Genomic DNA, 14,943 nt, shown 5'->3' on the forward strand with positions numbered 1-14,943 from the left:
CTGAGGATCACAGTTCAAAGCCAGTCTAGGCAGTAAAGTCCTTGAGACACTTCAGTTAACCACCAAAAAGCCAAAGTGGAGCTGTGGCTCAAGTGGTAGAGAACTATCCTTGAGCAAAAAAACTCAGGGACAATGCCTAGACCCTGAGTTCAAGCTCCAGGACCAGCACGTACACAGACACACACACACAAAAATTAGATTCCTGCCGGGCACTGGAGGCTCCTGCCTGTAATCCTAGCTACTCAGGAGGCTGAGATCTGAGGATCACAATTCAAAGCCAGCCCAGGCAGGAAAGTCTATGAGATCCTTATCTCCAATTAACCACCAGAAAACAAGAAGTAGTGCTGTGGCTCAAGTGGTAGAATGCTAGCCTTAAGCTGAAGAGCTCAGGGACAGAGCCCAGGCCCAGAGTTCAAGCCCCATGACCAGTCCCCTCCCTCCCCCTCCAAAAAAAATTAGATTTCCTGAAATTCTAAGTTAGCTTTTGGAAACCTTCCAGAAGGGAAGATGGGCAGCGGTGAAAGGTTAAGTGAACTTGACTAAAGTGAGCGCTGCAGGAATCTACTTCTGGAGAGTGCCATCCATGTGAGCAGGAAATTGACAATTGCTGGGTTAATCCATCAAAAAGTGTGCTGAATGGGGGAGCCGGAAATGGTTTTTCTCTCTTTTCCATTTCTCCCTACTTTATCCCTGTTACAATAAAATAAATATTTGGCAAAATTTTCACACAAAAGAAAGGGAAGGGAAGGAAAGGAAAGATACAGAAAGTCTTAAGGATCAGACAGTATTGTAAGCATCATGAACTTGATGGTACTTGTTTAAAGTTCACTGGCATTTTTGTGCAATGCTGGCAATGTACCTGGGGCCTCAGGCATGCTAGGTAGGCAAGTGCTCTATCACTGAGCTACACACAGCCTCACCCCTTTTCAGCTTGCTTGTTCCTTCCTTCCTCCCTCCTTCCATCCCTTCTTTCTTTCTTTCCTTTTCTTCTTTTCCTCCTTCCTTCCCTCTCTCTCTTCCTTCCCCCTTCCTTTTTCCCCTCCTTCCTTCCTTTTTTTTTTCAGATTTGAGACAAATTGGCTGCTAATTCACAATCCTCCTGCCTCAGCCTCCCGAGGGCTGGAATAGGTGTGCACAAGTCCTTACCTTGCTGCCGTGCTTTAAAAGATCTCCGGAGCTCATTGTGCTCCTTGGAGTTAGGAGCTATATGAACGCATGGCCCCCAGTGTATCGCTCATGGTTCCTGGAGACCCCAACTGAACAGTGCAGCAGCCTGGGCTGAGGCTCATCTTGTAGTGCTGCTGATTTCCCTGGAGAAAATCTGGACTAATCGTGTGTGTGCGTGCGTGCGTGCGTGCGTGCGTGTGTGTGTGTGCGTGCGTGTGTGTGTGTGTTGGCCATGGGGCTTGATCTTAGTGCCTGGGTGCTATCCCTGAGTTTTTCTGCTCCAGGGTAGCCCTCTATCACTTTGAGCCACAGCTCCACTTCCAGCTTTCTGGATGTGAATTGGAGATGAGATCTCAGCCTCAGGAATAGCTAGGATTTTAGGCCTACAGGCGTCGGCCACCTGGCTCATGAGCACCTGGCTCATGCTGTATTCTTTATGGCCTGCTGAAATACCTCATATGCCTCAGTAACTAGCTGGGGCTTTACTGAAGTAGTGTCCAGATCATTTATGTCACTTCCCTTCTTGCCTGCCCAGCTTCCATGTTCTTTCACTCTGTTTGCCTCCAGCTAAAGCATTCCAACTCCGCCTTAGGCCTACTTTCTGCAGAACCAGGCCACAGCTGCACATCGGACCTGTTCGGTGAAGACTGTTTCAGGGTCTGCTTCCTTATAAAGTATACACTGTGAAATGCTGGTCTAGAGACCTCCTTCAAGATGAGATATAAGCCTCGTGTAGCCATTGCCTTTTACCTATCAGGCCCTCCGCTCATCCAGGCAGAGCTCTCTGCGGGAGATAAAGTAAGTGAATAAAACTCCAGATCTTTTGTTTTAACAGGAAGAGAGCATTGTGCATTTATTAAAACAACACAGAACACACAATCAGCGCCTGCCTCTGTCAGGCACAGGCACTGGAATACAGTACATTGTCCTTTTCTAGGCCAAGGAGGGCTACCTAGCTCTCCCACAGAGAAGAGGAAGTGGGCGGCTCTATCAACCTGCCTTCCTTCCTTTCTTTCCCACCATCGATAGTTACACAATGACCAGGCGTGATTGTACAAAAAGTTTCTTTACAAAAAGCACCAAATTGGCATACATATACAAGTATATACAATATATATATATATATATCACATTTTAAAAACGTACAAAATATTTCACTTTGCACCAAGGTAGAAAAGTGTCCTGTGTGATTGTTTCAAGCACATTTTCAATTCTGCTTCAGTGGCTACTCACCACAATGGTGGGGGTTCTACTCTAGTCTCTGCTCTCAGAGCAGAGAGAAGACATACCTCCCTATTGCCCCTCTGGGGGCTCTGACCCCTCCCACCCTGGGCCTGGCACCCAGGCAGCCAGGCCCCGCCCCCCATCTCCCTTCCCAGTCTCTCTGCATCCAGAAGGTCTCTCACTCATCCAGCTCCTTACTGGTGTCCTGAAATAGAGAAAGGAAGAGAGGTACCTTGTGAGACAGACTCAAGGGGCTCCAGGGCCTGCCAAACTACAGCGGCAAACAGAACCACCCAACTGCATTTTCTGCCTAGGCTCTTCCTTTCCAAACCAAAAGAGATCCCATCCCATCCCAGTGGCTCACACCTGTAACCTGAGCTACTTAGAAGGCTAAGAACAGAAAGATCACAGTTCAAGGTCGACAAAAGCAGGCACAGCTGGGTGTAAGTCACATGGGAGACTAAGGTGGAAAGTACTGTGTCAAGTCCTGCTCCATGTTAATGAAGGAAAGCTGGACACAGCAATAACAGGAAGCCTAACATAGGCAGACCAGGCCTGTCCCAAAAAGTGTCAATAGGGCTGGGAATATGGCCTAGTGGCAAGAGTGCTTGCCTTGAATACATGAAGCCCTGGGTTCGATTCCCCAGCACCACATATGTAGAAAACTACCAGAAGTGGCGCTGTGGCTCAAGTGGCAGAGTGCTAGCCTTGAGCAAAAAGAAGCCAGAGACAGTGCTCAGGCCCTGAGTCCAAGCCCCAGGACTGGCAAAAAAAAAAAAAGAGTTAATAAAAAGCAAAGCTGGCTGGGTGCAGGTGAATCACACCAATAACCCTAGCTACTTAGGAGGCTAGGATCTGAGGATCTTGGTTCAAAGCCAGCCCAGGCAGGAAAGTCCATAAGACTCTGACCTCCAATTAACCACCAAAAACTCAGAAGTGGAGCTGTGGTTCCAGTGGTCGAGTGCTAATCTCAAGCAGAAAAGCTCAGAGACAGGATCAGGCCCTGGGACCAGCACCAAAAAGCAAAAACAAACAAACAAAAACTCTTTGAGAGTCAGGCACTGGTGGCTCACGCTTATAATCCTAGCTACTCAGGAGGCTGAGATCTGAGAATCACATTTTGAAGACAGCACGGGCAGAAAAGTCTCTATGAGACTCTTATCTCCAATTAACCACTTGGAGCTGTGGCTCAAATGGGTAGAGTGCTTGCTTTGAGCAAAAGAGCTGAGGGACAAAAACAAAACTCTTTGAGGTTAGACTACTGTTTTTTCAGTGGGAATGGAATTTTGTTCCAGGAATAAAGGCATCGCTCCCATGGTAGAATGCCAGCTGTGAGCACGAAAGCCCAGCAAGAATACAAGGCCCTGAGTTCAAGTTCTGGAGCTAAAAAGATTAATGTAGTTCCTAACATTCACAAACATGTGCTAGTTTAGCAGACATGCTTGGTGCTAAACAACTACCCCATTTACTCTCCACCACCAAAGCTCATCAGGACTCTGCACAGGTGAGTACCCCCCAACGTTCAGAGAAGTCATGAACTTCTGCAGATCACACAGCTTGTCCATCCATGGTACAAGCTGCAAGCTCTCCACCAGACACTGCCCGACTGGAAAATTCAGATGCCTTCCGGGGCCAGAAGAGAATGCAGAAGGCAAGCTTGATGGTGGTGAGGGAGACAGGACTAGGCGGGGTCTCCATCTTCCCATTTACCCTTCTCACACAACTGGGGTGACAGATCTGTACCACGGTGCCCAGCCGTATTGGTTGAGATGAGGTCATACGTTGGTTTGTTGTTGGTTTTTTTTTGGGGGGGAGGGGCACCTGGCTGAGCTTAAATCACAATCCTCCTGAGTAGTGAGGATTACAGGTGTGAGCCACAGTGACCAGCTTAAAAATAGCTTTTTAATTGTAAATTTTTTCTCTCTTTCTCTAAAGGTTTAAAATACAATCTGGCTTTGAGTTCGAACTCCCATACTGGGGGCGGGGGGAGTGTGTATTTGCTGGATGTCATCCTAGATTCTCAAGAGACCCAGATCTGGAGGATCATGGTTCAAAGCCAGCAAGGGCAGAAAAGTCATCGCAACTCCATGACCTAGTGCCATCCCCAGTGCAGAGCCTGGGACTTTGTGCCCAGCCAGTTCCTTGTGTGGCTATGGGAGGAATGGAGGACGGGAAGTCACAGGGCAGAGGGTGGGTTTCTTACCTTCCTTCTCTTCTGTGGATACCTCCTCTTCCTGCTCCTCTTCATCTTCAATGAACTCTTCCTCCTCCTCATCTGTCACAAAGAGCGATTGTGTTAGGACAGGGCTAGCTTCTCAGAGCAGCTACGTGGCCTGAGTCAAGGTGCCGGAAACCCTTGTCTCCGCGTTCAAGCCCAACGCAGCACCCAGACACAGCCGAGACCCAGGACACTCGGGGTGGGCCCCGCCTCCAGGACCCTCGGCCCCGCCTCCAGGACCCTCGGCTCCGCCACCTTGCTGCAGTACAGCAGTAGGCTTTTCTTTTTCTTTCCTTGTATGTGTGTCTGCTGTGTGTGTGTGTGTGTGTGTGTGTGTGTGTGTGTGTGTGTGTGTGTGTGTGTGTGTGTGTGTACTGGGGCTTCAACTAAGGGCCTCACACTCTCACTTGGCTTTTTTCTTTCTTTCTTTCTTTCTTTCTTTTTTGCCAGTCCTGGGGCTTGAACTCAGGGCCTGAGCACTGTCCCTGGCTTCTTTTTTTGCTCAAGGCTAGCACTTTGCCACTTGAGCCACAGCGCCACTTCTGGCCATTTTCTGTATATGTGGTGCTGGGGAATTGAACCCAGGGCCTCATGTATAGGAGGCAAGCACTCTTGCCACTAGGCCATATCCCCAGCCCCTTGGCTTTTTTCTGTTTAAGGCTAGTGCTCTACTATTTGAGCCACACCCTCACTTTCAGCCTTTTGCTGGTTCATTGGAACTAACTCTCACAGACTTACTGCCAGATCTGGCTTGGAACTATGATCCTCAGTTCTCAGCCTCCTGGTCATCTGGGGTTACAGGGTATGAGCCAATGCCTGGCTCTCAAAGGTTTTGTTTACTCAAGATCGCCATAACTGCTCGTGACAGCATTCACGGAGGACATCAAGTGGCCCAAGCGTGTGCTAGTGCTGGACATGCACTGTCACACATAGACAGCCCTCAGTGGGACCTGCATGGGCCAATTATCAGCTGTGTGGCCTTGACGAAGCCACTTGCCTTCACTGAGCTTTACTTTCCTCAACTACAAAGTGGAACTGATGAAAGAACTTTTCTCTTAAAATTGCATTAAGTGGTAGAATTTATGTTTTAAGTCAAGGACTTAGTGCCCAGGACATGGGAAGTACAATAAATTATGGTAGCTACCGCCACTTCCTCTTCCTCTGGGGAAATTGAGGCTCTGGGAGGTGTGGAAGGGAGGTGTGGAAGGGTAGGCCTTCACAATGTTACATTCACACAGGAGGACCCATTCCTGAACATCTGTAACACAACACATTGTACTATATAGCACAGGCTAACCTGAAACTAACTAAATAGCTCAGGCTGCCCTTGAATTCACGATCTCTTCCCCTATACCTCCCTATTTCGAAGTTAGAAAAATAAAGCTCAAGCCAGGCAGTTCACAACTATAATTCTAGCTACACAAGAAGCTTACAGTTCGAAACCATCCTCGGGGAGGAAACTCTGTGAGACTCTTATTTCCAATTTGCTACCAAAAAGCTGGATGCAGAGCTGTGGCTCAAGGTGGGGAGGGGGAGGGGGAATCACGACAAGACTCGGGAACAGCACCTAGGCCCTCAGTTCAAGCCCTAGGACCTGCGCACAAAAGAAGGAAGGAAGAGAGGAAGACAAAGGAAGGGAGACAGAGGAGGGAAGGAGATGGGAGGAAAAAGGAAGAGATGGAGAAGGAAAGGAGAAGGGATGAAAGGAAAGAGAAGAGAAAAAGAGGGGAGGAGAGGGGAGGGGAGGGGAGAAAAGGGGAGGGGAGGGGAGGAGAGGATGGGGGGAGAGAGGAGAGGCCAGGAGGTTGCCAAAAGTCACATAGATAACACACACAAGGCAGGATGCCAATTTGAACTCAGATCTGGCTGATTCCAGATGCCATAATCTCTGAATCAATACATAATTTATTGAGCAATATTTATGCACCAGGCCCTGGGCTAAACTCTGGGCTTGCTTCCAAGTTGGTGTGGTGTTTGGCTTGGGAGCTGGGGAGTCTTTGCTAGGGCTCCACTTGCCATCAGGGTGCGGCGGAAAGGACACAGGCCGGCCGGCAGAGACATCACCACCTCCTTTACCTGTCCCAAAGTCGATGGCCCGCAGGGCTTCGGCGATGTGCTCTAAGTCCACCGTGAAGTAGTCCATGTTCTCAAAGCCCTGCTCTGTCTTCCCCAGCTGGCAGCCCTTGGAAGCCTCCACGATGCTGCGGGAGGAGAGGGGCCGGCTGAGACCATGGAGCGCCTGTGCCAGGTTCCCACCCTGCCTTGAACGGTGGGGAGGCCCCTGAGGGGGGGAGCAGTATTTCCTTTCCAGCCCCCAACAGAGCGGATGGTCCCACAAAACAAGCCATCAAAGGTCAGGGAAGACAGCCTGGTGAACCCCTCCCACAGATCTAATGCACAGGGTCCCACTGGGTGGAGGTCAGAGGCCCAGAGGAGCAGGGGGTGGGGGTGGGGGGGCTCAGGTCACAGCCCCTGGGTGGACACTGACCTTTTGATGAGCGGCTTGGCACTCTGTGAGAAGCGGGGGGAAAAAGAAGAAGAGGTGAGGGCTACAGAAGGGAGTGACCCCCAAACATACACAAAAAACATGGCCTGGGTGTTGCAGGTGCCCATGGGTGCCAGTCCTTAGCCCAGGCATGATCCCCTCTCCAGAGAACTTGGCTCTTTCTCCCTCTGTCCGTGGTCTGCACAGATCTCCATTGGCCCCTAGGGCCCCGTGTGATCCCCTGTAATCCTGGCAGGCAGTCTGGGCTCTCAAGGTCTCCATCCAAACACCACTAAAGCCCAGGGGCTGCGAAGCCCTCAGCCTTGTCACCCCACCCCCACTTGGAATAGAGCCTGGCCCAAGGGAGAAGCTAGGGATACATTTTTTTGTGCCAGTTCTGGACTTGAACTCAGGGCTTGGGCACGATCCCTGAGTTTTCTGTTTTTGTTTTTTTTTGCTCAAGGCTAGTGCTCTGCCACTTGAGCCACAGCTTCATTTTCAGGTGTGTGTGTGTGTGTGTGTGTGTGTGTGTGTGTGTGTGTGTGTGTGTATACTTAATTGGAGATAAGAGTCTCAAGGATTTTCCTGCCCAGGCTGGCTTTGAACTGTGATCCTCAGATCTCAGCCTCCTGAGTAGCTAGGATTACAAGCAAGAGCCACCAGCACCCAGCTAAAGATATGTTGAGTTAATTCAACTTTGAAGTCTTAGGGTGGCGCCTTTTCTGTCACCCCCAGCAAGTTTTCCTATGGCAGGGCTGTATGTTATTATTTCCTCTGCCCCAAAGCTATTTCATAAACATCCACTTACTCTATCATTATAAAACCTGTAATAAGAAGGCAAGGCTCACCGTCTGCCCATATCCTAGGTGAGAAACTGAGGCATGCCAAGGTTTCAATGGCTTGACCAAGAGGCCACGCAGGGTGGTCAGTGGAAGATCACAACCCAACCCAGCCCAGACGCTCCGAGCTCTGCTCACCAGGAGGAAGGTGGCCCCACCAGGCTCATCCAGGGACTGGATGGCGGTCTCCACCAGCTTGGTGGACTTGTCCAGCTGCTCCCGGTACTGCTGGATCAGGGCCTCGATGAAGCTGAGCTTCTCCTCCTGCTCCTGTGTGATCCGCTGCAGCAACTCGCTCTTCTTCTCATCCAGGATGGCATACAGGGCATCAAACTTCTGGCTCAGCTCTTCCTTTACCTGGTGGCTATTCTCCTGAGGACGGAAACCCTGCAGTCACCTCCTGGGGCGGGGAGTCCTACCTCCTCAAAGCAGGTGTGCCCCACAGCCAGCCACGGAAAGTGGGAAGTCAGCCCACAACATCCCCATCTTAAAGAATGTAAAGCTAGGCACCAGTGGCCTGTAATCCTAGCGACTTAGAAGGCTGAGATCTGAGGATCGAGGTTCCAAGCCAGCCTGGGTAGGAAAGTCTGTGAGACCTTTAGCTCCAATTAAGCACTTTAAAAAAGCCAGAAGTGTGGCTCAAGTGGTAGGGTGCTAGCCTTGAGCAAAAAAAAAAAAAAAAAAAAAGCCCAGTGACAGCGCGCAGGCCCTGAGTTCAAGCCCCAGAAAGCGTCATGTCCGACAAAATAAGAGAAGAAATCCCTAAAATTGCATGCTTCCTTCCAGATCTACTGAATGAATCCTGAAGGCTGCAGGGTGACCGGAAGGAATGCTTTTCGAGTTTGAGACGTCGCAGTCTACAACATGGGAGGGAACAGCATTCTGGAAACAGTTGGCGCTGAATAGATTCTGGGAACTGTGGGCAGGACACTCCCCAAGCAGGGGGACAGGTCAGCCCTGTGCCCAGCGCCTGCCACCGCGGTGCTCAAGAGGTATTTTCTGAGTGAGTGGGTGGGTGGCTTCACTCCTCCCCCCTCATCCCCGTCAGCCACCCCAGGCTCAGAGCCCCAGCGTTTGGGGTCAACCTCTTTCCCAGGGACCAACTGCATGGGGGGAGGGACCTCTCTCTCCTCACCTTGGTCACCCGACAGGAGTCCTCCAGCTGAGTGATGATCGTCTGGGCTCGATCGTTCCCTGCCACCAGCATGGAGATACAGTTGCTCAGTTCAGTCTAGCAGAGACAGAAACAGACTCAGGGCTGGGGCGTGGCCACAGCGTGGAACCCCCCCCCCCCCGCCCCCTGCGAGGAAGAGTCTGTGGTAGGAGAGTGGCCCTTCGTTCTAGGGCACTGTGCAAGTCTAGGGCAGAGAATATCACAGAGACACTGCATCCCTTAATTGACAGATGAGGTCCAGAGATGGAAACTGAACTTCCCCTAACATACAGCAAGGTATTGGCAGAGAATTAAAGAGCTGGAAAGGTCTAGAAAAGAGAGACTAAGAGATGAGTGGAGAGGAAGAAGAAAGAGCACAGAAAAAGGGACGACAGGGACTGGATGATGGGGTTCTCGGGGGCCAGGGAGGCTGGGACAGATGAGAGGTGGGGGGTGGGGGGATATTCTGGGGTCTAAATAAGCAAGATGGAGGAGCCATGACCTGAGAGGGCCCGATGGCCTGGCCCTGGGGTCTGGTCTCTCCCCTGTGGCCACGCCTAGGTGTTCTCAAGTGGCTTGAAGTATATATATATAACCCATGAGCTCAGAGCCACGGTCCCTGCGGCCTGGAAGTCCCTCCAGAGGGACTATTCCTGAAAAGCCTGCTCAGCACATCTACAAAGATCAAATCCACCTCTGGAATCATCTGGGGACAGAAGTGGCGGAAGCCAGTACCTTCTGTCCCTGGAAGACGCTCTGCAGCGGGGCCACCTCACAGGCCTGGTGGGCCCCGAACACCTTGCACATGGAGCACGTGGGCATCTCGCACGTGAGGCAGTAGATGTTGATTTTCTCATCTTCATGCTCCTTGCACATCGGGTGGCTGCCCTTCTGCAGGGGCCGGCTGAGGGGCGGAAGAGTCACAAGTCAGGGTGTCCTGAATCCTTGTCTCCATCCCCAGCTCCAGTCACAAGAAGCCACCCAGACTCATACCCTGAGCTCCCAAACCTTGGCTTTTGTAAGTGTATGTGTGTTCCTGTATATTTTTTTGGTTTGTTTGTTCATGTCTGGTGCTCTACCACTGAGGCCATGTCTCCAGTCCAGCATTTTGCTGGTTAAGTGGAGATGATGTCTCCAGCTTTTCTGCCTGAGCTGGCTTTGAACAAACCCTAACACTCCAGGTCTCAGCCTCTTGAGTAGCTGGGATTTCTGACACAACCACCAGTATCTGGCTTAAGCTTTTTGCCTTTCATCTTCTGAGGACCCAGGACCAGGGAAGCCAATAACACTCAACCTGTCACCCACATCCTAGGACTCAGGCTGGAGTTGGCCTGAGTCAGCCAGCAGGAAGGACGTGGGGAAAGTCATAGAATTCCAGGGAGTCAGACCTAGAGAGGTCTCAGAGAATGGGGGGGGGGGGCGGCAGGAAGTGAAAGGTCTCTGACAGAGAATGGGGGGCCCCAGGAAGTGAATGGACTTGCCCAAGGTCACCCAGCAAGGCCGACAGCAAAGACTGGAACTCTTTTGCTCTAATTATAGTCACCATAGCACTTGGTTATCGCAGCTGGGCTCTGAGCTAAGCAATTTATACGGATGGCCTCATAGAATTCTATATTTAATCTACCAGACTGTATCCTCCATTCAGGCAGAGAAACCTGACTGTTTTCTTCATCCCTAAGTCGACAGTGTACAGTGCCTGGCACAGAAGAGGCAGTAGTTAAGTTCAGGTAGAAAGAATACATTGGCAAACACAACTCAGAGCCAAGGGTGGTGGGACATGCCTGTAATCTCAGCACTTAGGCTGAAACAGGAGGACCATGAGTATGGGCTTCAAGGAGAAACCTTGCTTCATTTTTTTTCTTAATTAACACACCCTGAAGGTGTCCCCAGGATAGCATGTGACGACCAAGGCCACTCACTAACCCAACACAAGTCTTGAGTCCCTATACCCAAAGGTTCTGGGGTCAGAAACCCAGAATCTCTGTGTCTTCCTTCTGTAACGCAGGGTTAGAACACCTCTTTCCCTTTGATCTGTTCCCTCCCAGCACGGAGCTTGGTTAGTTCCCCACCTAGACTCCAGTTTTTGAGTCTGGATCTCCTCATCTCTCCAGTGAAAACACACAGTCATATGGGTGAGAGCGATAAGTCTACACCGCCTCTGATCTCCTCTGATCTCCAGCTCTTAATGTCTCAGGCATCTCACAAATGTCACAAGGTGACTGTGGCTCATCAGTGTCAACATTTCCCCACCCAACGGCCTTGTTTAGCTGGTCACACCCCAGACTCTGCTGTCCCCACCAGCTCTGAAATAAGCCCCGAGCCGTCTAGCTCGTCCTCTCGCATCTTTGAGCCCAGGGTCCTTACGCCGTGCCTCCTCTGTCTCCGGGATCAGGAAAGGCAGGAGTGCAGAGGTCAAGCAAGATCTTAAGGGTTGCTGGGCACCAGTGGCTCATGCCGGTAATCCTAGCTACTCAGGAGACTGAGACGTGAGGACTGAGGTTCAAAGCCAGCCTGGGTGGAAAAGTCTGTGAGACTCTTATCTCCAATGAACCATCAGAAAACTGAAAGTGGTGCTGCGGCTCAAAGTGGTAGAGCACTAGCGTTGAGCAAAAGAGCTCAAGGACAGCACCCAGGCCCTAAGTTCAAGCCTCAGGACTGGCAAAAAAAAAAAAAAAAAATGCCTTGTAGAGCTGGGAGCTGGAGGCTCATGCCTGTAGTGTTAGCTACTCAGGAGGCTGAGATCTTGAGATTTGAGGTTTAAAACTAGCCCCTGCAGGAAACTTAGTAAGACTCTTATCTCCAATTAACTACCAAAAGGGAGGAGGAGGAAGAGGAGGAGGAGGAGGAGGAGGAGGAGCTCAAGTGGGAGAACAACAACAAGAACAACAACAAAAAGCTAAGCAAGAGCTCAAGGCCTTGAGTTTAAGCCCTAGTACCAGCACCAAAAAAAGAAAAAAGGAAAGAAAAGAAAGAATGCCTTAGAGAATGACCATGAAAAGTAGATGGCAGGCTGGGGATATGGCCTAGTGGCAAGAGTGCTTGCCTCATACACATGAGGCCCTGGGTTCGATTCCCCAGCACCACATATACAGAAAATGGCCAGAAGTGGCACTGTGGCTCAAGTGGCAGAGTGCTAGCCTTGAGCAAAGAGAAGCCAGGGACAGTGCCCAGGCCCTTAGTTCACGCCCCAGGACTGGCAAGAAAAAGAAGAAAAAGAAAAAAGGAAAGTAGATGGCTGAGTACAGTGCTAACACACAGTAGTTGCTCAGTGAATTTTTTTGAATATTTTCCGCGTTTCCCATCAATTCCCTACTTGACCTTCATAGTGACAAATCTTACTGCCGGCCCCTTTTGCAGAATGAAGCCTCGAAGGCTTGCCTCAAGGCCCTGCAATGCATTAGTAACAATAGTAGAAGAGCCCTTCCCCGCCCCCTCCCCCAAGGCTTTCATTCGCTAGACCTGCTCTGTCTCCCTCTCTGGGGCACAAGGCTGCCTGCCTCCAGGTGCTTGGCAGGGGTTTGGGCTCATAAGGGCCGTGAGGTGAGCAGTCTGGGAGTCCTGTAGGGCTGTCCTGACTTGCTTTGGAGGTTTTGAACTGAGGGCCCTGCACTTGCAGAGCCACGCCCCCAGCTCTGGGTCGGAGGTTTTAGATCTCCTGCTTCTCAGTTGGGAAACTGGGTCGCGCCTCAGTTTCCCCATCTGGAGAATGGGGAGAGTCAAAGTTCCTCCCGATGCATAGGACTGCACTGAAGCACCAAGGTGCGCAGTTGACAGTGGCCAGCATGGTGCCCTGAGAGTTCTCATGGTCGTTACGGACGGCCCGCTCGCGTCCTCCCTGGTGCCTTCTCTGCCTCAGGCCTCTCCCCCTCACAGCCCACCGTCCCCTGGCAGGCGAGGAGGTGGAAGGAGCCCGGGTGAGGGCGATGGCTGGGGCGGGCGGCTCTGCGCTGCCGCACTCTCCTCACCTGGAGCACTCCTGCTTGTAGATGTCGATGATGTTCTCCACCAGCAGGTTCCTCTGCAGGCCGTACACCCCGTGGCGGTCCATGATCACCTCGTGGCGGCACGAGGGGCAGCGGAAACGGCCTCCAGACATGGACACCGAGCCGCCCCGGTTGGTCCAGTAGGGATTGGCAGCCTGCAGGCAGCCAGGGCAGAGGTGAGGCCTGTGCGCCCTGCTCCTTCTCGTTCCTTTCTAACCTTCTCCTTTCTCTGCTCACCCCGGCTGCCCCTGCCAAACCAAAGGACCCGGGCTCCCCGGTCCACTCAGGCACACAGAGCAAGACAGGCCTGGAGACCCACGCCAGCAACCCTGGCTACTCAGGAAGTGGAGAGTGGAAGATCCAGGTTCAAAGCTAGCCCAAGCAGGAAAGTCTGTGAGACACTTACCTCTAATTAAACAGCAAGAAGCCATAGTGGACAGATGGCTGCAGTGGTAGAGTGCCAGCTTTGAGGGGGAAAAACGCAGGGACAGCACCCAGGCCCTGAGTTCAAGCCCCAGAATAACGCGCTTGTGGGTGTACACACACACACACACACACACACACACACACTATATCTATATATCTGTATTTTTATTTATTTGTTTTTGTTGCCAGTCCTGGGGCGTGGACTTAGCGCCTGAGCACTGTCCCTGGCTTCTTTTTGCTCAAGGCTAGCACTCTACCTCTTGAGCTACAGCGCCACTTCCGGCTTTTTTTTTCTATATATGTGGTGCTGAGGAATCGAACCCAGGGCTTTATGTATACGAGGCAAGCACTCTACCACTAGGCCATATTCCCAGCCCCTATATCTATATATCTATATACAATATGATATTACATTATATATAATATAGGGAGACAGAGACAAAGACAGAGAGAGCACAAATGAGAAGCAACTAAGCAATCGATAGTTTCTGGCGTCAGCAGACCTGGGTTCAAGTCACACTCAATTGCCAAGTGACTTGGGAAAAGCAACCTTATCTCGCTACACCTCCCGGTGTCCACGGGGCTGTGGGTGTTATAATTAGAGGCAGCTCCTAAATCTGCCACCTTTCAGATGACATGGTGGAAGAGCATTTTGTGTAGTGCTCTGGGCACCTTGATTCCTGCCTCCTGGCCAGCACGTCTGACCCCCTTCCTCATTTAGGGAGATAGAGGCTCCTTCCGGTCCCCATATCACAGCAAACAGCCACCTTAACTACCCATTGCTCTCCCCACCCCCCTTGCCAAAGCTCTGGGCCCCCTGCCACCATCTTGGCCCCAGGGTCTGTTTTCTGTCTCCTCTCAGCCTTCCTCCCCCTCTTATCACTCCAGGCATTTGACTCTTGACTGAAGAGTCCCCAGCAAGCCGGCAGGGCAGGGCAGAGAGCTGTGGGTGGGGTTGGGGTGTCATGCGTCATAGAGAAGGCCTAGGACAGCCACAAGCCCCTCCCCACGCCACCCCCCAGAGCAGTCCAGCGTGCTCCGCAGGGCCTCACTCTGGAGCAGATGGCTGGAAGGGTTGCACACTAAGAGGGAGGAGAAGCCAAGAAGTCTCCCGGGACCCCAGGACCCAGTCCTTTGCCCAGCACCCACCTGGAAGATGTCATTGGCACACTTCCGGCAGAGGTTGTGCTGGCAGGGCAGGATGACCACGGGCTTGGTAAACATCTCCAGGCAGATAGGGCAGATCAGCTGCTTCTCCAGGTTCTCCATGGGGTTCCCATCGGGGATCAGGCCGGACTTGTAATCCATATGGCCGGAACCTGCTGCTGCCTCTTCCACCAGCCTTGAGCTGAGCAGAGCTGGAGTGGAAGGTCTTGTCTTTGTCCCCAAACACCCACTCCGATCCTCTTTGCCCTGTCCTCCTGACGCTCGAATTCTGCCTGGGTCTG

General features: G+C 51.6%; 1 protein-coding gene across 1 annotated transcript; it reads right to left on the reverse strand.

The window, feature by feature from the left end:
• Positions 1 to 1,993: 1,993 nt before the first annotated feature.
• Trim63 (tripartite motif containing 63) lies at positions 1,994 to 14,922 on the reverse strand. Its single transcript, XM_048350563.1, has 9 exons — positions 14,645 to 14,922; positions 13,052 to 13,224; positions 9,822 to 9,990; positions 9,069 to 9,164; positions 8,072 to 8,305; positions 7,098 to 7,120; positions 6,686 to 6,810; positions 4,595 to 4,666; positions 1,994 to 2,596 (listed from the first exon to the last, which is right to left on the reverse strand). The coding sequence occupies exons 1-9, from the start codon at positions 14,801 to 14,803 to the stop codon at positions 2,586 to 2,588; spliced, it is 1,062 nt and encodes a 353-aa protein (XP_048206520.1). The 5' UTR covers positions 14,804 to 14,922; the 3' UTR covers positions 1,994 to 2,585.
• Positions 14,923 to 14,943: the final 21 nt, after the last annotated feature.

Source organism: Perognathus longimembris, chromosome 7, assembly GCF_023159225.1.
Source record: "Perognathus longimembris pacificus isolate PPM17 chromosome 7, ASM2315922v1, whole genome shotgun sequence".
Lineage (NCBI taxonomy): Eukaryota > Metazoa > Chordata > Mammalia > Rodentia > Heteromyidae > Perognathus > Perognathus longimembris.